The sequence below is a fragment of the Natator depressus genome, chromosome 13 (assembly GCF_965152275.1).
Source record: "Natator depressus isolate rNatDep1 chromosome 13, rNatDep2.hap1, whole genome shotgun sequence".
NCBI classification, from domain to species: domain Eukaryota; kingdom Metazoa; phylum Chordata; order Testudines; family Cheloniidae; genus Natator; species Natator depressus.
Window position 1 is genome coordinate 4,306,105 of NC_134246.1, and position 23,404 is coordinate 4,329,508.

The 23,404-nt window shown below is 37.9% G+C and overlaps 1 protein-coding gene across 1 annotated transcript in view; it reads right to left on the minus strand.

Moving 5' to 3' along the window:
- Positions 1-481: 481 nt before the first annotated feature.
- The window catches only part of ZBTB46 (zinc finger and BTB domain containing 46), a 112,903-nt gene continuing 89,980 nt past the window's right edge, over positions 482-23,404 (minus strand). Inside the window, exons 6-7 of the mRNA XM_074969379.1 lie at positions 16,653-16,828; positions 482-6,051 (exon numbers count right to left, since the gene is read on the minus strand). Coding sequence (XP_074825480.1) covers positions 5,662-6,051; positions 16,653-16,828 — 566 coding nt within the window. The 3' untranslated portion in view covers positions 482-5,661. The remainder of the gene's footprint in view (positions 6,052-16,652; positions 16,829-23,404) is intronic.

The following is a 23,404-nucleotide window of genomic DNA, read 5'->3' on the forward strand; positions in this document are numbered from 1 at the left end:
ACAGCTGGAAACCCATTCCTACATCAGTGGGGAGATGAGTTGGGTTACCCCCAGAATTTCTATTACAATTTTTGAATGAGGCCTGAGGAAAAATGGTTTTCAGTTTAGTAAGAAAATCTAAGCTAAGGAAAATGTCCATCAAAATGTAGAAATTTTAAAGAAAACTTCAAGCCAGAGCAGCTCAGTCGGGCTCCAGATCCACTGACAGGAAAAAAGGAGCTTAAGGAAGAAGGGATACATGCTTCTGTATAAATCTCCCTGCATGAGCTGTACTTAACATGGTTCCTTCTTATTCCAAAATGAATAGTTCTGATACTCAGGTGGGCTTCAGTAGGCTGTCTCCATGGAGATAATTTAATTTAACATGGGAAAAGGTCATTCAAGATTCTGAACCAAACTCTCTCAAGTGATATTCTGGGACTCCTGGACATCTATCATGCTCAATCAGTGTGTAAAAAACGAAGACAATGTGTTTTAGCAGCAATTTCCCAATTTATTGAAACTGATTGATTTTTGCAAGTATGTCTAAGCTAATCCCATCACATAAAGTAATCATAATCAACAGGCATACCTTTGGCATGCCTAGGCAGACAAGAAACTGTGAGATCAACTAGAAAATAAGGTAATATTTACCTGAACTACATTTACAGAAAATCAGTACAACACACAGTCATGTTCTCCCACTGACTTCTGATTACTAAAATCTCCCCACCTCCCCAAAATATTAAACACATCTCCAATACAAACACAGGTTTATAATAATTAATATAAAGTCAGTATAATATAGAATATTCCCAGCAAAAAAAAAAATAGTCAACAATCTTCAAACACTGTCTTGGTGGGTTTTTTATTTTTAGTTTTATTTTTGTAGACAGGTTTAAAGCATGTTGAAAAATAAATATATATGAAAGCATACACACAGCACTCTTACTATGCAGAAATTCTAAAAAAGGCAGAAATCCAAAACACAATATAGAATCTAAAAATAAAAAGAACCATTAAGTATGGCTTTCTCAAGAGTTGCACATGTCACAGAATGAGCTAAAATAAGATTATCTTTCATAATATTGCAAAAAATTCCAGTTTTTGCATTTTCTTGGAGTTTTTTTTTTTTTTTTTTTTTTAAAGGATGATGTGCAAAATTGGAAGCATTAAGGTGGATCTTTTTCACACAGGTGCCTATTCAAAGATGGCAGTGTTCTGACCCAACGCTCTACTGCAAATTGAGAGTCAAAATATACAACTTTGTCAGGAACAAGAGTTTGACACATAACCCAAAGTAATAAATTCCCAAACATACATATATATAAAAAGTCAACTGAATGCGATTTTCACTTTGGAGTTGCAGAACATTTAAAGGCATAATTCAAGATACAAAACATAAAATGGGACCTAATGCTAAAGTAGGCTTCCTTTTGATAAGAAAATATTCCTTTAATAGTCCAAACACTATTTGTTTTTAAAAAGAGCCAGTCACTTCGAAAACCTTCATGAGACATGTCCTACTTCTCATCTCCCTGCAAACTCATTCTGTATCTTTGTGAGGTTTTATGGTGACCTTAAACTTTAATATATAAAGAAACAATACTTAAATATATATAAATTAGGATTTTTGTTTAAATGACTTTTTGAAAGAAACAAAAAGTGGACAGGAAGGAGAAGCCAAGAACCTAAGTTGCCTGTATTGTTCAAGAAAGCTTTTAATGCAGTATTTTACAAAGGTCTAACTTACTGCATCATTTAGCATTCTTTAGGTATTTATTCTGAGCTGCATAGATAGTGTATATAAAACTGAAGAAATGCATTCAATCATTGAACTGCATGAGAAGTTAGCAAAGCTGTATTTGAGATGCTCTTTGTAGTCCTGGCCCCATTTTATATATAAAAAAGATGAGAATAATAAAGAGATTCAGGGTACAGTGATCACACATTACATATAAAATTTTTTTAAAAATTACACACATTTCCACTGAGATCAAATATTTTTTCATTAAGGGAGTTCTTTTCTGAAACTAAATCTGCATTTTATTTATTTATTTATTTATGTATTTAAAGAAAATGAAATTTAAAAAGGGAACCTCAGTAAAATATACAAATTCCTGAAGGGAAATAGAAGAGTGGATGCTAAAGATTATTTGAGCTAGTGTTGGATAGAACAACATTTAGGCAGAATTTCTTTACACAGAACAGCAAAGAGAAATTTATATAGGCTGCAAATTACACAAGTCTCTGGACACAGAAAAATGTGAGATATGGTTGGTAAACGCTAAACTGGCACTCCAAATTTAGAAAGTCAAACACCTGCGCGCAGTTGTGCATTTGCTGACGTCTTTGTGGGATTGGGCCTGGGGATGGACCTGGAAATTGCTGGTCTCTTTTCATGCTTAATTTCCTGTTTTCAAATCTGATTTCTTTTAATTTTTACATAGATTATCCCTGCAGTTAAACACAGTGCAGCTTCAGATTTCAGTTTATAACACAGAAGCGAAGTAACTGGTAAAGTTGTATAGAGAGCCCCCCTTTCCATCTGATGGAAAGCATCACCGTTTTCAAACTCACTTTCTTTCAAAAATAAAATCCCATGTCTCTCCCCCATAGGGTGTGAAAGTTTAAAAAGCAATTCCTGAAAGGTTTTTAATTTCCAAATCTGCACACCTCCATCAAAAACAAAGCACTTAAAAGTATACATCACATATTAGAATGATTTATTTGGTATATATATTTATTTAGTGTAAGTTAGTAATATAGACGTATGCGCTATATTATAATTTTAACATTATAACAAGTTAGCTTTTTGTGGGTTTCTTCTCTTCTTTTTTTGCATCCTCAATTTGAAGAGCACAGAAGTGGCACTGGTAGAAAACATTTATGAAAGCCATTTGGCTTATTGTCCACCATTTTAAAAAAAGGAAAAGAAAAAGGCAATATAAAATATTTCCAAATAAAACACAAAATAAAGCTAAGCACCCCAAAATATTAATACAAAATCAAGTTCGACCAAAAGGGGGCAGGGACAAGGGAAAAAGTCAATTCAGGATCAATACCTTTTGTTTCTCCCTAAAACATACTAGCTGAAGATAGTTAATTTGTATAGGGGAGTCAGGGTGGACGAAAAGTGGAATGTAGAAACTGAAGGTTTGTGGTTTCGTTTTTTTTTTTTTTTCCTTTCTCCATTTTTAAATAGATTTAATATATAAAAAGCCAAGCTACAGGTTTCTTTAAAGTACTGTATGTATTTGTCTACATGTAACAAGTGATTGCTGGAAGTCTAGGGAAAAAAATTAATATTTACAGAATAAATGGCAATAAATCCACAGCCTGCATATCTGATAGGTGAAAGCAGTCAAGTTCATGAAACAGTGGCCTGGTTTTATAATCAACACAGAGTGGACACAACTGCTGATTTCTTTTGCATTTAGAAAAAGGGATATAAAAAGGTCCAATCTTAAAATATTGGGGGGGTTTTAAACATAGTTATAGGGCTTTATAACAAGCTAAAATGCAAAAACAGCTTTTTACAGTTTCATAAAAATGGTTTTATATGACCCTCCCACACTATTCCTTGAATATTTAAAGAATCTGGTTGCCCATTTTTGTCAGGTAACTTTCTCAATCCTAAATATTAGCAGCACGTAGACAAGTGATCACAGAGCTTTGCTTTGAGCTAACAACAGATTTAAGACCATGGATTGACTCAGAAAAACATTTTTCCAAATTACTGACAAGTACCAAACTTGAACAGCAACAATTCTGGTGCTTATGCACAATGTGAAAGTATAAACCATTGTGAGTGGAGTCCCAAAATTTGGGGAGGAAGAAAACATGCATAGGAAAATTGGGGAGATTTTGGTTTTTTTCCTTTTCAAGAAACTGAAGACAACTGCAGAGAAAGGAATAAAATACATAACAATGGTGATATGACCCTTCAAAGAGAGCAATGCCTAAATGTCCAACTATTCTAGGTAGCCAGGTGGGTAGGTTCCTGCATTATCACACTTCACTGGGAAGAGATTCCTGGCACCGAAGAGTTGAAAAACCTAAAGATTTGATTACTTGGATTTTGTACAGTAAAATCTGCTTTTATTTTACTCCCTGGGTAGAACCATGCTTTCCATTTTTTAAAATTAAACTGCAAGGACTTATATTGTTTTCCCACAAGAAAGTACCTTTCCCACAACTGGGGGGAAAATAGCACCTTTTAATAATTTGGCTTCCTAGATTTAACTGGTTGCCTCTTGGTCTTGTTTGTGGCAGGTTTCAAGACCACCATTAATCATACAGGTTGTATAAAAATCTGCTCCATAGCAAGAAAACAGTGAGGTCTTCAGCTTTTTTTTTTTTTAAAAGCACCAAAAGCATAAAGGTGAAAGGTTCAGCAGAAGCTTTTATTATGAGCAGGACACTTTCATTGAGTTTTTTATTTAAATGTTGTCATAGGAAGGCAGCAGTGGCCAATATAAACTGAACTATTTGGAACACACCCATGTAAACTCTACTGTATAAGAAAGAGGAGATGCTCTAGTGGAGAAATATGGTTCTCTAAAAAGGAAGGTTTACTTACTTGGAACCAACAAAGGAAGTTTTACTTAGTCAGTTAAACATACGGACTACACCTACAAAGTAAGTAGGAATGTTTCAGCTTGGCAAGGATGAATATAACAATTTGGGAAAAATCTTGACTTCAGAGCCAGGATTTCTCCCCTAGTTCCTTGAGTTATCACAATTTGTAATTCATTTTGCTAAATGACTTGTATTTACTAAAATTTGCATATAAATATGAAAAAGGCAGTTAGTTGACACCTAAGGAAGAAAGGTGACAACTTTCATGTAAACCAAGCAACTGGGTACTAAACTCTATGCGTCTTTTATAGCAAAAGAAATCTTATGGAAACACCAACACTCATTTCAGATAATAGAACTAAACAAGGTTGGAAAACTGGATACTGTTAAGATGCCAGTGGGCCCAAGTAATTTCATGATCTTTAACCTGATGGACTATTTGGGAGTTAAGATCCCATGTTATGAAAGGGGTTCTTAAGGCTGCAGCCTGAATTGCTGTTTGATCTAACAGGCTCCATAAAAAAAAAAACATACATTAAAAAAATTAAATATTTAAATTAATTCTTTGCGAAAGGCTTGGGTTATATGGAGAAGCCCTCAAACACACAGGTCAGTTTATTTACATGATACTAGTTTGTAAGTAAGTCCACTGCTGCTGTGAATTTAGAACAAACAAAACTTTAAAAAAAACCAGTGGTTTGGGACACAAAACCTCCCTGGTATTTAATTCAGGGTGGGGAAGGTTTATAAAAGGAACACATGCTTTACACTGTCTCCTAGTCTCTCTCTCTCCCCCCTCACAGTGCTCACATCTTCAGAAACTCTAAGTCACTTGCATGCAATCTGATTTGCTCCCACAGAGAGGCAAAGACAGACAATCATATTTTTCCATGTGGGAGAAGGGGAAGGGGATGTAACTGATGCCACTAAAAGTGACACTTACTAATACAGTATCTGAATGGTACAGATAAAGGACTTGTTTGTTTAAAAAAACCACAAACAACTCTTTTGCACACATGGACAACAACAAGGCTACTTAGTTTTTCCCAGCACACTCTGTCTTCCCTCCCTCCCCCTACAAACAAAATCTTTCCCGTTTCCCTAAGAAATCCAAGTAAAATCCTTGTCATTTTCCCCAGAGTTCTCTTGCTCCTGTGGAGAGTCGACATCTTCTTTGTCATCTTCTAGAATCACATCATCTTGTGAAATTCCTACATCATCTTTCCATTTTATATCATCATCATCCCCCATCTCTTCATCTCCCTCCACTTTCATGTCATCTGGATCCTCCATGTACTGGCCTTCACCAGGATACAATTCATCTGGAGAACCTTCTCCTCCATTCTGATCTAAGTGGCCTGTTATGCCTCGACCAGAGCAATCGGCACAAACTCCATGGCGGCGGGAACCATGCTTAATTCCCACGCTGGCTGCAGACATGAACACTCTGTTGCATACTTTGCATACATATTTTTTATCTTTACTGTGGACCTAGGGAAGGAAAAAATAGAAAAAAAGTAAGGCAGGGAAGATGAAGCAGAGAATTGCAAATGTGGTCCAAGAAAGAAGAGATGCTTTCCATTTTGCTGTAAAGGGAAAAAAATAATGTAGCCCGTAACTGTCACTGGCTGGTATTTCGAACAGAAATGATGAGTCCCAGGTATGACTTTTATCCACTATATTTCTACTAGTATTAATAGGAAGGGATTTTACTATGCAATGGAAAATCCTTTTTTTGAAACACCTCTGACTGTGAAACCAATCATTTCAGCCTAAACCTCCTTGCTTCTACTGGTCTACATTTACCACAGGGCACTAAAGTGCACACATTCCTAAAATTCCTACTACATTTTGAAAGTCTCATACTATCTTAAAATAGCTGTCACCAGATGCTAGTTAAAAGCTACCCAGAAATATGTCTCAAAGATACAACAAGAATTTCAGTGTGTGCTATTGGTCAGACAAAGGAACGGTCTACCTTAGGAACATTTTCACTGGTGGTGTAACCATGTCAGTGTAGTTACACGGTGCAAACTGCTAATGTAGCTGCACTGCACTGAAGTAAAGTAAGGTTTACTTTGGCAATTAACCATATTAAGTCGTGCCTTTGCAAACCCTGTCTTGGACTGGTGCAGTGCATCTGTGTGAGAGGTGTACCCTGCTTTAGTTGCAGTGACACAATTACATTGATTAAGTTTTTCAAAAATGTTCCCAATGCAGACAGGCTCAAAGGTGGTAATTTATCAACAGGTGTCAGGATATTGTAACGCATGAGTTTAGCAGTCTGTATTCCATCGTTATCACCATCACCACAGGCTAAAGAATAAAAATCTAATCAATGTACTCACTTTAAAACAAAACAAAAAACCAAACCACCTTCTAATGCACATCAGCTTCAAAATTTGTGTCTACTTTGACAGCTGAAGAAGGTTTATCACAGAAGTTTCTGCTTCTTGAAAGAGTCACACAGCATTGTGTGTCTGAACATGGCATTATGCACAGCTATTACAGTTACAGAGTACGAGCAGCAGTGGAAAAGTAATCTGCAGAATTTATTCAGAGGGAGAACATTGTTCTAACTGACCCAAACGTCACAGTATAATAACCAGAACTAAATACTTGAAGAGTTTGTGTGTTTAAACACAGCTCCATACAAAGTACGCTAATACACATAATCTCTGCCTTAGTGCATTTTCATTTTAGGCAAAGCAAGGGAGCCTATTTACTCATTAAACTCATTTGCTACACTCCACTCCTAAAGAAAAGAACGTATCAGTGGGGTCAGGATTACTGAACTCTACTTCAGTGGAGTCACACCAAAAATAATCTGGCACACGCACACATGCTTTTAAAGGTTCTTTCTGTTAAGATGTTACAATGCCAAGAGGTCTCTGGAAACAGCATTCAAATCGATTGTGATTGTCTATTCTTTGAATTGATGGGCCTACCATGTCCACCAGAGAAAAGATGTTTTCTGTTGGAGGGCTCTAAGGCAATTGAAACTATGCTGGCTATGCCACAAAGTTATAGTAAGGAACTGATGAAAAAACCCTAAATTAAAAGCTAGACTTTGACCTGACAATCTGAGTTTAGAACACATGCTTCCTCACATTGAAGTCAGGTGGTGAGTTGGCTTTTCCACACAAAAAAGGAGATAGGAGGACAGATATTAATGCAGCCCAACTTTCATTAGGCATAACTTGATCCAAAGTTTTTGCACGACTAAATCTGAAATTAATCTGAAACCAGTCAGGAAATGTGCCGCATAGAAAATGCCATAGAAAGATAAAACAAACAAACAGGTCAATATAGAGCTGTGCCATAAGTCACCTTTGAACAGGAGATGGCAGCCTTGCAGCTGAGCCACTGGTCTGGGATTCAGATCTGGGGTTAATTCCCAAATCTGTGGCAGACTGCCTGGGTGAGCTCAGACAATTCACTTCATCCTTGTGCCTAAATTACCCGTCGGCAAAATGAGGATACTACCTATTTCCTTTCTCCCACCCTTCATCTGCTCTGTCTGCTTCGACTGTAAGAGTAGGTGAAGTTGGTCAGTTTCTTCTCTCTCCAAATACCTTTAGTTCAGCTGGGTAACCAATAAGAAAATTGAATATTCTAGTTGTAAGCACTCCGATTAGCCTATGATCGGAATAGGAGCATAGGAATTGCCATAGAACAACTGGTTTGGCTTCAGATCCAGGAAATGTAGATCTTCTGTGACTCAGTTAAAAATGTGTTTAATTGACCTTCTTTCTGAGTAAAAAAATGTTTTCACGTTGATGAGCCCAAATGCCTTTGGGAGCAAGGAAGTGGAGCCAGCACCACGAGAGCTGCCAGCAGACAATTAGAAAGTGGTCCATGGTCCTCAGCCAACATTTTCCCAAGGGGTCTCAACTTCCCAAGATGTGATTATGCTTGTCCTTGCTAGAAGTTTTTGGGCCACCGTGTCCCCCTTTTAGTAGATACACCTTATATGCAACTATGTCAAGAGCACACACAGTTTATGGGCAGTGCCTCCCCATATCCCCATGCTGTCTACTGATTCAGTTACTGTGTTTCTAACCTTTCTGTTTGCTCACTTTACTCTCCTTTTCTGTGTGCTTCTTTTTTATACACCTCCTGTCACTCCCATTCCTCCTTTTTCCTGTCCATTTTTATTAGTTTTTGCTCTCTTGGTTTTTTCTCTCCCTTCCCCTTGTTCCCATTGCCTATTCCATCAATGACCAGAAAGCTATGCTGCTTGTGATGGAGGTGAATACTTACTGCTTTCATGTGGCCGAGACACCTGTTCTCACAACTGAGCTGTGTGTTGCGAGGGGCGACACACACAGATTGGACCAGCAAACTGCTTCCTGAACCTGCACTCCCCAGCCACGAGCTGTATCTCTTAGCAGCTTTATGAGGGCCCATCACAGGGCCAGAAAGGCTGCCCATTTCTTTACCCCTAGCAGTATGTTTGCAGTGATAAATTGGTCCTGCTTTAACTGTTCCGTTGCTCTTCTCATGTGGCACCTTACCCAAGTCGGGAAACCTAACATAATCCATAAGTGTTGCTAAACAGAATGACTAGAGTCTGTTCAAACAACCTAACTCTGAGACTAGGAGTATTGTGTTCTTGATACTCCCAGCTGCCTTGAACTTTGAGAAACAGAAATCATCAGAGAGCTTAGTGCCCTCCGGAGTGCTTGACTATTACAAAGTTAATGTGAGGAAGTGTTGCTCTTAGATATAAAGATTCGAGAGAATTTTTTGTTGAGTCTGGTGTTACATTCCCAGTTTCTGTCTGCTCAAATGCCTTAGTGGTGGTCAAATGCATTACAGGGGATGCGAATTATTCAAGAAACCCTTTTTCTTTGAGCTGAGACAGGAAATTACATATATTTGGGGATTCAAACTTGGATGCCAGTAGTCACAGTTCTCAATCCTGCCAGCACAGCATCATCTCCTGCAGGCAGCAAGAGTGTGGGCACTTCACCCACTCTCGTGTGCATTTAGCCATGGTACCAGCTGTGTTGGTTACAGACAATTCATTTAGAAAGCACCGAAAGAAGAAAAAAGTCTGCTATGTACACTTGATTTGTGCTACAAGAATTCTTACTTTCAACTGAAATTAGTTGATTTCCGGCTGTCTGTTTTTATTAATTATTTATATCACCTGGGGACCCCAAACAGGTTGTTATAGTGCCTGGGTCCCCAACCAAACTTCGGGCTATGCTGTTTTAGCTGTTGCACAAATATATAATGAGAGGCTGTGTCCCTTCCTCAAAGATCTTACAGTCGAAGCAGACAGAGCAGATGAAGGGTGGGAGAAAGGAAATAGGTAGTATCCCCATTTTGCAGACGGGTAATTTAGGCACAAGGATGAAGTGAATTGTCTGAGCTCAGCCAGGCAGTCTGCTGCAGATTTGGGAATTAACCCCAGATCTGAATCCCAGACAGTGCCTCAGCTGCAAGGCTGCCATCTCCTTTCAAAGGTGACTTATGGCACAGCTCTATATTGACCTGTTTGTTTGTTTTATCTTTCTATGGCATTTTCTATGCGGCACATTTCCTGACTGGTTTCAGATTTAGTCATGTAAAAACTTTGGATCAAGTTATGCCTAATGAAAGTTGGGCTGCATTAATACCTGTCCTCCTATCTCCTTTTTTGTGTGGAAAAGCCAACTCACCACCTGACTTCAATGTGAGGAAGCATGTGTTCTAAACTCAGATTGTCAGGTCAAAGTCTAGCTTTTAATTTAGGGTTTTTTCATCAGTTCCTTACTATAACTAAAGAAAAGTTAGGGCTTCTCTACACTTACCGGGGGATAGATGACTGCCGATCACTCTCCCGTTGACATTGCATCGGTGAACCCCGCAGTAAGTAGATCTAAGTATGTCACCTTCAGCTACGTTATTCACGTAGCTGAAGTTGCATAACTTAGATCGATCTCCCCCTGTAATGTAGGGTTCTTGAAAACTATTTGAAATACTATTGTATGTATTACCATACGTATATGAAGCAAACTCTTTTTTAAAAAAAGTTGGATAATAGACCCATCCTGAAGAAGGGATCTTAAAAGCGATTTAAAATGATCTATGCTGTATCCATGTATGCCATTCTGTGTTACTGAAAAGATTTTCAGGAATCAAAACATTAACAACATCTCAGGAGATGGCAAAATAGGTAGATGAGGGGAGGTCCTGAGGGCCAAGAGAGCCCGAAGTGACACAATATGCACCAAAATGAACCATAACTTCAAACAGAAGTCCAGCAGCCCAAACTTTTAAATGATTCTCCCCTCCACCCCGCTCCTTTTCTACATTTGATAGTCCAACTGAATACTCAAAGTGACCCACACAACTGGATTTTGCCATCAAAACATACTATTTCCATTCCCCCAGTTAACTCAAAAGATGTACTATCTAAAACAAAGGCATGTATGCTGTTTGTCTTCAGTGGTTGAAAATGACCACTTTCATGGTAGACAGACCCTATTCTTATTGTATTTGATAATAAGGATATTCACCAATATTTCAAAGGGGAATAACTGCCCTGGCTGCAACTGCACCAAATCCTAGTGTAAAAAAGAAAAATATTCCACCCCGACCTATAAAGATCCAGGGAACCAGCTGGCATGACAAGGTGTCTACAACAGCAAAATTAACAACAGACCTTGAAACCTTTGTGTCTACAGGGGACAGAGCCGGCTGCTTGGATGTGCCTATTGAACACCAGAAGACTAACACCCAAAGGAAATAATAAAGGGACATCTCAAGGAGCAGTTGGTCCCAAGGCCAGATGGCTGGGCACTCATCCGAATGGACACATACTCATGGAAGGAAGTAAAAAATGGTGGGGTTTTAGATACCATAGCAACTGATAACATAAGCCCCTTGATCATTCTGGTTTAAGTGGTATGGGCTAACTGCCACCTTGTATATAAACACCACCACTTGGCAAGCTAAGACATGACACTGGCATCTGCTGTAGGCAGGCAACTCTTCCCAGAAAAAGGAACTGAACATTGTTTCAGAATGCACGTGTGAACAAAACAAGCTGAATTCACAATGTAGTATCTACATTAAAAATGTCAGTTTATATTTTTAAAAAGCTACAGCTTCTACAAGGAGTTGGGTGCTCAGCAACAAGGGAAGCTGTTATTTTTCCCTCACAAAGCCACTAGATTTAAGTAATTTCTGGTCACTATGGACACTGCAACTAGCAGGGGTCAGAAAATTTTTAGCAAAAACAGGGACAACCCAAAGGGAAAAACAAAACAAAAAACCCAACAGCAAACAGCAGATCTATACTTTTTGCTGAAGCCATTTAGAAATATTTGATTATAGGGCTACACATTTTCCTTGCAAGGTGGACATCCATTTTTGGATACACAATGTGCATTGCAACCTCAAGGAAAGCGAGTGGTGATGTAATGTTAACTGATACATTATCCATTGGTCACTTTTGCTATTACATCTAGGCCCTCCAAAGTAAATGGTCATTTTAAAATAAAATAAATGAACCTTATTTAGAATATGTATTTCTCAGTACACATCTGTAAATCAAATAGAAGAAAGGAAATATCAAAGAGATATTTGCCATCTCAGGTCATGTGTGTGTTTTTCAGAAGCACAGCTGTTGATCTAACTCCTCTTTAGATAGAAATCACACTAGCAAAACTAACTTTTTATAGACAGTGTTTTAAAGGGACAATATCAGATTTAAAACGATATTTTTAAAAATTAATGTCCTTACCTATGTTAACGTTGCATACATTACTAAAACTAGAATCTGTGCTGTTCACACATTTTGTATTTCTCTCAACCTGGACAATGAAAATATATCTGTCATTTTTGTTTCTAGTTAATTTCACTTTCAGCTTCTTATGCTCTAACACAATGGAAAAGTATCTGAGAAGCAAGGAATGCAGGGAAAATCTTATTTGCTTAAAAAACTTGCTCTGGATTTTAAAAAGATACCACATAGAAACATTTCTACAGACCTGAGGTTATGTAAAAGCTTTAACAAACAAAACAAAACACATTTTTAAAACAAAAAATTGGGCTAAACATAAGCTAACCCAGGCCCTTTAAACCTTGCACATTGATTGAGGAACTGAAAGAAGCAAAGGCTTTGCTGGTTTAAACACATTTCCTTTTCTCTACTTCAACTTTTTACTCTGAGATGTATGTCTGGGAGTTATTTTTATAACAGGTGCAGTTTGCATTTGATGCACAACAACATTCATCTCCACAGTTCTACCTGCAAACTGGCACTAAGAAGCACAAACGTCTGACATATCAGGAAAATAAAGTCACAAGACAAATAAGCACAAGGAACAAGATTCCATGGGTTTCCCTCCCCATATTCAATTCACACAACCCCCAACACCTCCCCATAAGTGAAGATCAAGATACTGATTGAACTAGTAGCCTGTGGAAAGTGATGCTGTACTAACTGGAAAAAAAAATCCGATGAACATAAAACTATCCATTTTCTGGAGTCTTATACACAATCTTCCCCTGTAGGGCTCTCACTTTTGTGAAAATACTCAGTCAGTGGGTTCCTCTGTAGAGATTTTTGTCAGTAAACCTGATGGGTCCATATTGTAACATCCAAAAAGCAAAGTGAACCTACCTAGTGCTTCTTCATAGAAGGAACAATGGTCTGAACCGAAACCAATCATGATTTTTAATTTATTTTAATTGTCATTTTCACTGTCCAGTTCGGGGCACCACCACACGTTAGGAAAGATGTGGATAAACTGGAGAGACTCCAAAGGAGAGCAACAAAAATGATAAAAGGTTTAGAAAACCTGACCTATGATGAAAGGTTAGAAAAACTGGACATGTTTAGTTGTGAGAAAAGGAGATTGAGGGGGAACCTGATAAGCTTCATGTTAAGGGCTGTGCTAAAGAGGACAGTGATCAACTGTTTTCCATGTTCACTGAAGGTATGACAAGAAATAAACCGTTAATCTATAGTAAGGGAGATTTAGGTAAGATATTAGGATAAGCTTCCTAACTATAAATGTAGTTAAATTATGGAATAGGCTTGCAAGGGAGGTTGTGGAATCCTCGTCATTGAAGGTTTTTAAGAACAGGTTGGACAGACACTTGTCAGAGACAGTCTAGGTTTACTTGGTCCTGACTCAGGCTGGACTTGACCTCTCGAGGTCCCTCGCAGTCCAACATTTCTATGATTGTTAACCCAACCTTTATCAGTTTCGTTATAAATCAGTTAAACTCTTTGGAATAACTTCGATAACATAAGTAGTAATGTTTTTTTTATTCCAATGTGAAACTTTTTCAGGACTTTATCCCTTGCCCTACAAAGCTGCACACCCAGTTGGCACTTTCAAAACAACATGCCTAACCTCTGGCCATAACTGGATTCTGAGGGACAGGCTCAACTGCATATAAAAAAAGCTACAGATATCTCAGAGATGTCTGATACATCTCCCCATGTATATACTAAAAGAATTTTAACTCCACTGCAATACACCATGATAGTGACCTGAATGGTCCTTCCTTATAGCAAAAATGGAGATCTAAGATGGATTTGTACAAAACTACCTCAACTTTACTTCTGAAAGACAAGAGAAAATAAAAATATGCTACATTTAACCTGTTTAAAACTATCCACTACAATAGGAAAAAAACCTTGCAAATGTCAGGATATTCAAATGTGTTATATTTAACTTAAACTATCGTTTTAAATCACCTTTTCAAAATCTGGTGATGGGAGAGAGGATTTCTCTGTGGATATCTGCTGTTTGACTTATAACCAGTAAAACATAAATCAGTCTAAATTTATCTTTAATCTTTTGTGATACCTTAATTTACATGTACTTCACATGGAATCTACATCATCCAAAAGGAAAAGCTGTCTCCAGCTCCTATCTGTCAAAACCCATTAAGGTAAGAGTCTTTCTTAGCCGGGAAGATTTTAGTCAGTCTTACAGCCCACAATCAAGAACTGTTGCTTCTGAAGATAGTACATTCCACTGAATTCTCTAGTAGTTGCATCTATTTGCAAATTCAAAATTAAAAAGGTGATAAAAGGTAAAAGCAAGCAAGTTATTGAACTGGCTCTAATAATTTTTTTCAGTGACTTCTCTGCTCAGCACTCTTTTCCCCTTTCTCTCCCAAAGTGTTACAAACCAGTTGATGTATGAGAAAGTATTACTATGAAGCCGCCACCATCCCTAAAATTAAAGCTGAAACTGGTGTTTGTGCTACAGACTTTATTTAAGGGGGAAAGGGACAGTGCTGGTCTTGGCTGTTGAAACTATTGTGCTAGAAGTTAACATAAAATTTGTTCTTTTTAAAAGTAACACTGTTTCAAGGTGGTTTTTTTTTTTTTTGTTGTTGGACAAAAATGTGAGTTAGTTTTAGATTCCTTTGTGTCAAATTCTAGCCCAAACATTCTGTTTAAAAATCAAACCAAAATAAACTTGGCAAGGTGTTAGATTCTAGCACTTCTAGTTTGTGGGTACTGAATTTATTATAATAAATAGAAATTGCCAGGATATTAACAGGTTTCAGAGTAGCAGCCGTGTTAGTCTGTATTCGCAAAAAGAACAGGAGGACTTGTGGCACCTTAGAGACTAACCAATTTATTTGAGCATAAGCTTTCGGGAGCTACAGCTCACTTCATCGGATGCATTCAGTGGAAAATACAGTGGGGAGATTTATATACATAGAGAACATGAAACAATGGGTGTTCCCGTACACACTGTAACGAGAGTGATCACTTAGGTGAGCTATTACCAGCAGGAGAGCGGGGGGGGGGGGGGGGGAACCTTTTGTAGTGATAATCAAGGTGGGCCATTTCCAGCAGTTGACAAGAACGTCTGAGGAACAGTGGGGGGTGGGGAGGGGGGTGGGGGGAGAACAAACATGGGAAATACTTTTACTTTGTGTAATGACCCATCCACTCCCAGTCTCTATTCAAGCCTAAGTTAATTGTACCCAGTTTGCAAATTAATTCCAATTCAGCAGTCTCTCGTTGGAGTCTGTTTTTGAAGTTTTTTGTTGAAGAAACCCATTGTTTCATGTTCTCTATGTATATAAATCTCCCCACTGTATTTTCCACTGAATGCATCCGATGAAGTGAGCTGTAGCTCACGAAAGCTTATGCTCAAATACATTTGTTAGTCTCTAAGGTGCCACAAGTCCTCCTGTTCTTCTTCCAGGATATTAAGGTTTTGAAAAAGTAGCTAGTGAGTATGAACAACAATATTTGCAACAATTATATCTAATTTCACTATCACCAGATGGGACTTTATGTCATCTCTACTATCCCACAGTCTCACCCCACATCATCAAGGGGATGGACTGTCAGGTGCAAGAAGTCTAGAAATGATGCTAACAAATGCATGGAAGGGAAAATACTACCACCAAAGAAGGAAATTTGACAAAAACCACCCACACACAATGTCATGTGTTTATAACAACACCGCAGTTGAGACAAGCCAGCAAGTTACAACAGCACACATTGACCTTCTAGCAGCTCTCTGAACAGCAAGCAATCTTTAATTAAATGATAATTAAGCACAACAAGATAGTGGTAGTCCTGGATCAGAATTTCCTTGCTTTTACTGGGTGGTGTATTACTTAAAAAAAAAATTGTTCCTAATTATTCAGTCTTTGGCCAACATTTTTAATCCTAAAGATACCATTGCCTCTTGTGCCTTGAAACACCAAAGCCTAATTAGATCCTCCACAGCAGTCTATGCTGCATTAAAAAATAGTTTAGTGCACCAAGAAGTGAGGATTGGAGTTTGAGATCCCAGCTCAGTCCCTCACCTTAGGGCCAGGAGCACTAAACAGGGTGTGCAGACCACTTCAAATTGTTCTTCAGCAACTCCTCTGGCTGAGTTGGAGGACCAGCTGTTGAATAACTCCAGAGGAACAATAAGCAAGATACTGGGACTTTTAAAGGTAGAGAAAACAGGAGAGAGGTCTTCTGCATTCCATAAAAGACTCAGAAGAGCACCAGGGGAAAAACAGAATACAAATCTAAGTCGGGTGAAGTTCCTTTTCCCCTTAATCACAACAACAAACCACCTTTCTGTTTTCCAACTACTTCAAATGCTCCTACTTACCAAGGTGTGCCGTTTCATGTGCTCCCTGCGTGTGAATTTTTTCCCACAGATTTCACAAGGATAGGGTCTTTCTCCTGTATGGGATCGCATGTGTCTCTTCAGGATACACTGATGCATGGCTGAGAAACTGCAGTATGGGCACTTGAATTTCTTTCTGATGACTGTGAATTCATTTACTGAAAAAGAGCAACCCAAGAGGGCAGGTTACAACTCAAAACATTTCAAATAATCCATTTTCTTGCTTAATTTTCATTAATGTTTTTGCTGTCAGACCACATTCCCACTGTTTTATGCTCTGCATAAGGAAAACATTTAACAAGTTCAATTACGTTGCACTGTCTTTCTAATGTCTGCCTTATTAAGTGGAAGATTTTAACTAGGGTACTTATACTGTGTCAACACAGCTGGGAACTTCAAGTATCTTCCCCAGAGAAACTTGTTGATAAGACTGTACACCAGGCTGTCAAATATTTAGCAACAGTAAAAAAATGATGCAATTTCCTTAATGTCTGTTAAAGTACAAAACAAAAGGGGATTATAATCTGCTATAATCCTAAATTATTTTCAGGAATTGGTTGGCCAATATAGAGACATCTGAAATTCAAGCATAGTTCTAGTTAGTGACAATGCCCTCGTGTACTGAAACAGCTACATGCAGAATCAGGTCAGAAATAACTAGCTGTGAAGAGAGGATCACAAATGTGACATATTGATAGCAGTATGTCGAATTTCTCTTTAAACCCCTAAGTAAAACAAATGAGTGAAATGCAGTTTATAGGAAACCAGGTACTGTGGCACTATTGCCATTAATGTTCAAAGATTAAGGGGTGTCTTGGACAAAGAGAGTTCACCATGCAAGCATTTAACAGTAACCACCTTTAAAGTAGCATTACTATTGCTGCAAATACAGAGAGTAGCAGAAAGCAGATACAAAATCTTTAATGAAAGCGCAATTCTTGAAAGTGGGTTCACGGTCCAAATTGTATAATCTTTGCGAAATTAATTTTCTTATCACATTTTCCTGAATGATTTGGAAGAGAATGAATTTTTATAAGTTATTCCCGTGCTGTCAACATTTCTCCTTTTGCCATCCTTTTAGAGGTAAGTGCACTCAAACTGGACCCCAGGGATACATACAGTATTGACAGCCTAATGGTCTAATTTGCCAGCAGAATGCACATAGAAGCTGTGTTGCTGTTTCCCCCTCCAAATAAAAATGAAAGTGGAACATGCAAAACAAAGCCGGGGAAAACAGAAGATCTGATATTCCTTAATAGAACCCACCCATTATACATTTGGAGGTCATTGTCTTTGTGCATGTAATGTTTGATATCCTCCCACTAGTGATTCTCTTAGTTGCCATTACTATCTGTTAAATATTACCCACTTCAATGACTTTGCCCAAAGCAGTTTTACTGCTAGTAAGGACCTGGATTCTTAATCTTAAGGATACTGGTTTGCATTCAATAAAAGCAAATTCTAGTTGACATCTTAAACCTTGGTGGGCTTAAATATGCTATTGTTCTAAGTAGATGGCAAACCAGCGCTGTGTTTTCAAATGAAGCACTGCATGCAGGAGAGAGAAGGAAAAAAGGGAAGTCTAGTGTCTATTATGGTCTTATGTCACTAAAGGTACCGAGTTAAATTACAAGATGCGTACTCAAATATTACATCCTGCAAAGATCCCAGCAGCTAAGTCAATGCTGACAGCTCTCAGCGTCTCACAGACCCACACCCTTCAAGTGCAGTTGTACTCTGAGAAATGAACTATTTTAAAATGACACCTTTTTACTCAGCAGGCCTGCTCCCTGCGTGTGTTCCGTCTCATCGGCTTACTCTGGTGACCAGTTATTTTTAAAAATTTACTTCTATTTGCATGGCAGAGCAAACACAACGAGAGTGGGAAACTAGGTTTGATTCCTCATGCATACACAGTGAAGACAATCCTTTGAAACCCCATTGATTAGTATGGGGCTGCACAAGTGTCACTGAAGGCTTAATTTGAAGATATTGAGTTGCATAGGAACACCTGGGAACAATTTTGGAAGAATTTTTATTGCTGGAACTGATACACAAGAAGGATAGAAGAAAAAAACATTTTGAAAAAAACTTGACTGTCTCATTGTTAAATTTCTAGGGCTAGTACTTGGAGAACCAACCAGTCTTCCTAGTTGTAAACTGTGAAATTCAAAGTAAAAATCAATTAAACAAACATTGAACCACAGTGGGTTGTGGTTTTCTCCCTCCAATAGAGACATTTTTTAGACTAGAACCATACTCACATGCAGATGGTTACTTGTAGTCAATGTAACTTATTTCTAAGCATATAGATGGAAAATCCTTCACTTTTTTTGTCCACATTTAACAATTTAAGTGCTGTGCCCTTGATGACAGAGGAAGAATCATATATCCAGCAGAACAGCACCTGTTGTGCTACTCAACACAAAAAGATATGTCTTGATATTCCATTAATTTCAGTGGAATAATTGAAGAGTAATGCAATTTTCTCCCCTTTTTAAAAAGCATACATAATAAGATAATAAAGGGGCCACCTGTTGTATACTAGTAACCAAATCTGTTACATTATGATTTCCTATACATTTAAACGTTACTCATTGGTTATATTCTTAACTCTAGGCCTGAAGATTATGGATTCAAACAACACCCAAAGATGGAGGCACCTACTCGGTGTTGCAATACACGGTAGGATTAGATAAGGAAGTACTATTAGAAACATTATCCCTTAGGGGATCATTCAGCAACCCCTTCTAACTTTTGCTGACTGCCCAGGTAAAAGTTAGAATGCACAGCACTTTTATTTAATGAGGAGGAAATGAACATATTTCATCAGATGCCAAAAGCTAAGCAAGGTCACATTTGTTCAATACGTGAACAGGAGACCAAGCAAAATACTGAGTTCTGTAAATTTTGGTGATTCAAAACACTGACTTTTTTTTTTTTTAAATTAAATGAAGAAAATTGGCATTTTTTCTTTTTACAAGAAAGGATTTGGCTGAAAAATGTTGTCCCACTCTAGTACTAACTGATTGAGAAACACTCTTCTCCAGGCCAGTACTGTAAAAAATGCCCCACGTTTGTGCTGGGCTTCCACGTGCCATTTTTCAGATAACGCACAAACATGGTCCTAACAAGAACTGGTTGGAACATTTCTGATGAAATGTATTTTCATTGAAATATGTTGTTAAATCAAAGAGTAAATGTTTCAGAGACTTATCAGTTTTCTAAGATTTCTAAGGTCCAGGGCTTTCTGGTCATTTCTGACGAGAGAGAGAAGCCCAAATTGAAAATCTGATCTTTTCTATAAGAAAAACGGACATTTCAACACAATTCCATTTTGTGGAAACATCTGAAAAATTTTGTTTTCGTTCTAACATGGAATGAAATCAAATTTCAACAACTCAAAATGTTGCCACGAAACAGAATTGTCATCTTCTGGCTGGCTCTAGTCCTGACCACTTAGAGAGAAGATCCAAAGTACAGTTTCCTGCTCCATCAAATGGGGCAGTTATTTTTAAATCTACCTCTAAATTTCCTCAAATCAGCACTTTGAACTTAATAGTCTTCACGTCTTGTCCCAGACTGTTGCTCCATTGTGTTCTATAGCTCTTGTGTTCCACCTTGAAGTTATTTAAAGCAGCTCTGGAAAACTGTCATGAAAATTTACTAGTCCAAGCACAAAACCTATTCACCCACCTGTACCATGGTGACTATAATGATAATAATGAAAAAACAAAGACTGCTTTATTCACTTGTCAGAAAAGATTACCCACTCCAGTCAAGTAGAATTTCATAAGGTTACTTTAAAGGGATTACACCCATGCATGCAAACTGCTTTGGGAACCTATGGGATGAAAGGTGCAAAATAAAAGACAGAACACCTGAGTTCCCGGCACCATTCATTCTCAATAAAGCATGCTCTAATGTCCATTGCTCTCCGCCAGCTATTGTTGATAAAACAATAGCAACACCTTGCTCGTGCAGTCATTGTGCTACTAGTATTTAACTGGTTACTTGTAAAGCACGGTTGAAACACACTAGAGAATGGAAAGGTATTCTGGTGCATTTTATTTTTCCAACTTGCCTGGGAGAACTTAAAGTATATGAAAAATATTTTGCCTTTGCATTGTATCGAACACATTTCCCAGTTCATTTCTTTTATGAGCAATCTTTAGCAAGTCTGAATATTGTGAAGGACAAAGATATTTATGATAATCTGTTACCAATTTCAGTGGGATAAGATCTCTCAGCTGCTTGACCACTAACAATAGGTTATGCAAACAAAACATTTGCACTTCACAGGATCACCATAACCCAAATACTACAGAATCTAGACAAGGTAAGCAAGCTATCAACAGATCAGGTAAGATCAGCCAAGGTCAGCTAAGCCTCCCACAGCTACACAGCTATTTTCAGTATTGTCTAACAATTTAAACATAACATACAGAACTACATAAGGGTCTTATTAAATTCTCAGCTATCCAGCTCTGTTGGATTCCTTCATAGGTGGTTATTTACAGGAATTAAACTAGTCACAGGTGCAGTAAACAAGGTTCCTGCAGGGCCAACGTTGTGAACAGGAGATGTTCCCTCTCATGTACAGTTAACCAAATCAGTTAAAAAAAAATGCTGTCCTAGTATGGCAAAACAAATTGGGTCCTTTCAATAAAATGCCTCAAATTAACAGCAAATTTGTGATATTTTGGATTAGCTTTCACCACCACCTAAAAAAAGTCATTAACAGTAATCTACTGGTGAAATACACTATAAATAAATGCAGGACTTGATCCTCTCACCGATGGGGTGGAGGAAATTTTCCCCTGTGGGTGTGTGAAGGAGTGCTGAAGCTATCCATTTCTGCAGAATTTAAGATGTTCTTTAAAAAAATCAAGTGTGATCCTTGCAGTTGCAAAGAGAACCTTCCAAATGAGAAGTGATACAGTACTGCTTTCCTGAGTCTGCAAAGACAGACCGTTCTAAGCGCCGCCGCTGCTGGCATTCCCAATTTAAGCGGAGTCAAGCTGACAAGATTATGGTTAGTTTCACTGTTGCTATTCAGAATCCTGACAACAATGCAACTGTAAATCAGTTTCACACTGTCGACCAAGAAACCTCTTACCAGCAACAGAAATAGGTACTGGAGCTATTCAGAAGAGGTAACATAGAATAGAAATTGAAAAGCTAGAGTAAGTCACAACAACATATGGCTGTTTAGAACAGAAACTGAAGAAAAAAGTACTGCTGTTTCAACTGTAGAACTTTATGTAGGCAGAATGTAGTTAACAGTGTTACAATTAGCCAGGATGCCACCTATACTATGAGTGCCATGAGAGTACTCACAGAAATTAAGTGCCCCCAACACCATTCTGCGATACGGTGTCAATTCTGATTTGTAGATTACAAAGGCAAGAGAAGAAGGGATTACTGTGATCCTCTTGTCTGACCTCCTGTATAATTCCCGTTTGAGCCACAGCAGATCTTTTAGAAAAACATCCAGTCTCGATTTTAAAATTGCCATTGATGGATAATTCATTACAACTCATAGTAAGTTGTTCCACTGTTCACTGTTAAAGATTTATGCCTTATTTACAGTTTGAATTTGACTAGCTTCAACATCCAGCCATTGGATTTTGTTATACTTTTTTCTGCTAGACTGAAGAGCGTTCTATAATCCAGGTACTTATAAACTGTGATTAAGTCACCCCTTAATCTTTGCTCTTTGTTAAATAGATTGAGCTCCTACAGTCTCTCACTTTAAGGCATAATTTCCAATCCTTTAATCATTCTTGTGGCTCTTCTCCAAAACTTCTACAATTGATCATCATCCTTCTTGAACTGTGGACACCAGAACTGGACACAATATTTCAGTAGTGGTCTCACCCGTCCCAGATACAGAGGTAATAAAACCTCTACTCCTACTTCAGATTTCCCTGTTTATACATCCAAGACTCACAACAGTCTTTTTGGCCACACACTCACACTGGGAACTCAAGCCCAGCTGATTATCCACCAGGACCAGCAACTCTTTTTCAGAGTCACCACTTCCCACAATAAGAGTCCCCCATCCTGTAAGTGTGGTACGTTCCTTGTTCCTAGATATATGACTTTACATTTGGTCATATTAAAACACATAATTTGCTTGCTCCCAGATTACTAAGCAATATAGACTGCTCTGTTTCAGTGACTTTTCCCATTTTACCATTCCCCAATCTTTTCATCATCTGCAAACCTTATCAGTGATGATTTTATCTTTCCTTCCAGGTCCTTGATAAAAAATAAAAGGTTAAATGCAGTAGAGCTAAGAACCGATCCTTGCATGTCTCCACTAGAAACACACCCACTCAATAATTCCCCCTTTACAATTACATTTCAAGGCCTGTCAGTTAGCCAGTTTTTAATCCATTTTATGTGTGCCATGTTAATTTTGCATCTAGTTTTTGTTTTGTTTTTTAAATCAAAATACTACGTGGTACCAAGTCAAATCTCTTACCAAAATCTAAGTATATTCCACCAACACTATTATAATCTTTATCAACCAAACTTGTAACCTCATTTAAAATAAAGACATCAAGTTTGACTGGATTTATTTTCTATTAACCAAAGTTGATTGGCATTAATTATATTACTCTTCATTAATCAAGTCCCATAACAGCTATTCCATTAGTTTCCTGGGATAGACGTCAAGCTGACAGGCCTATAGCTACCCACGTCATCCTGCTTACCCTTGAAAACCT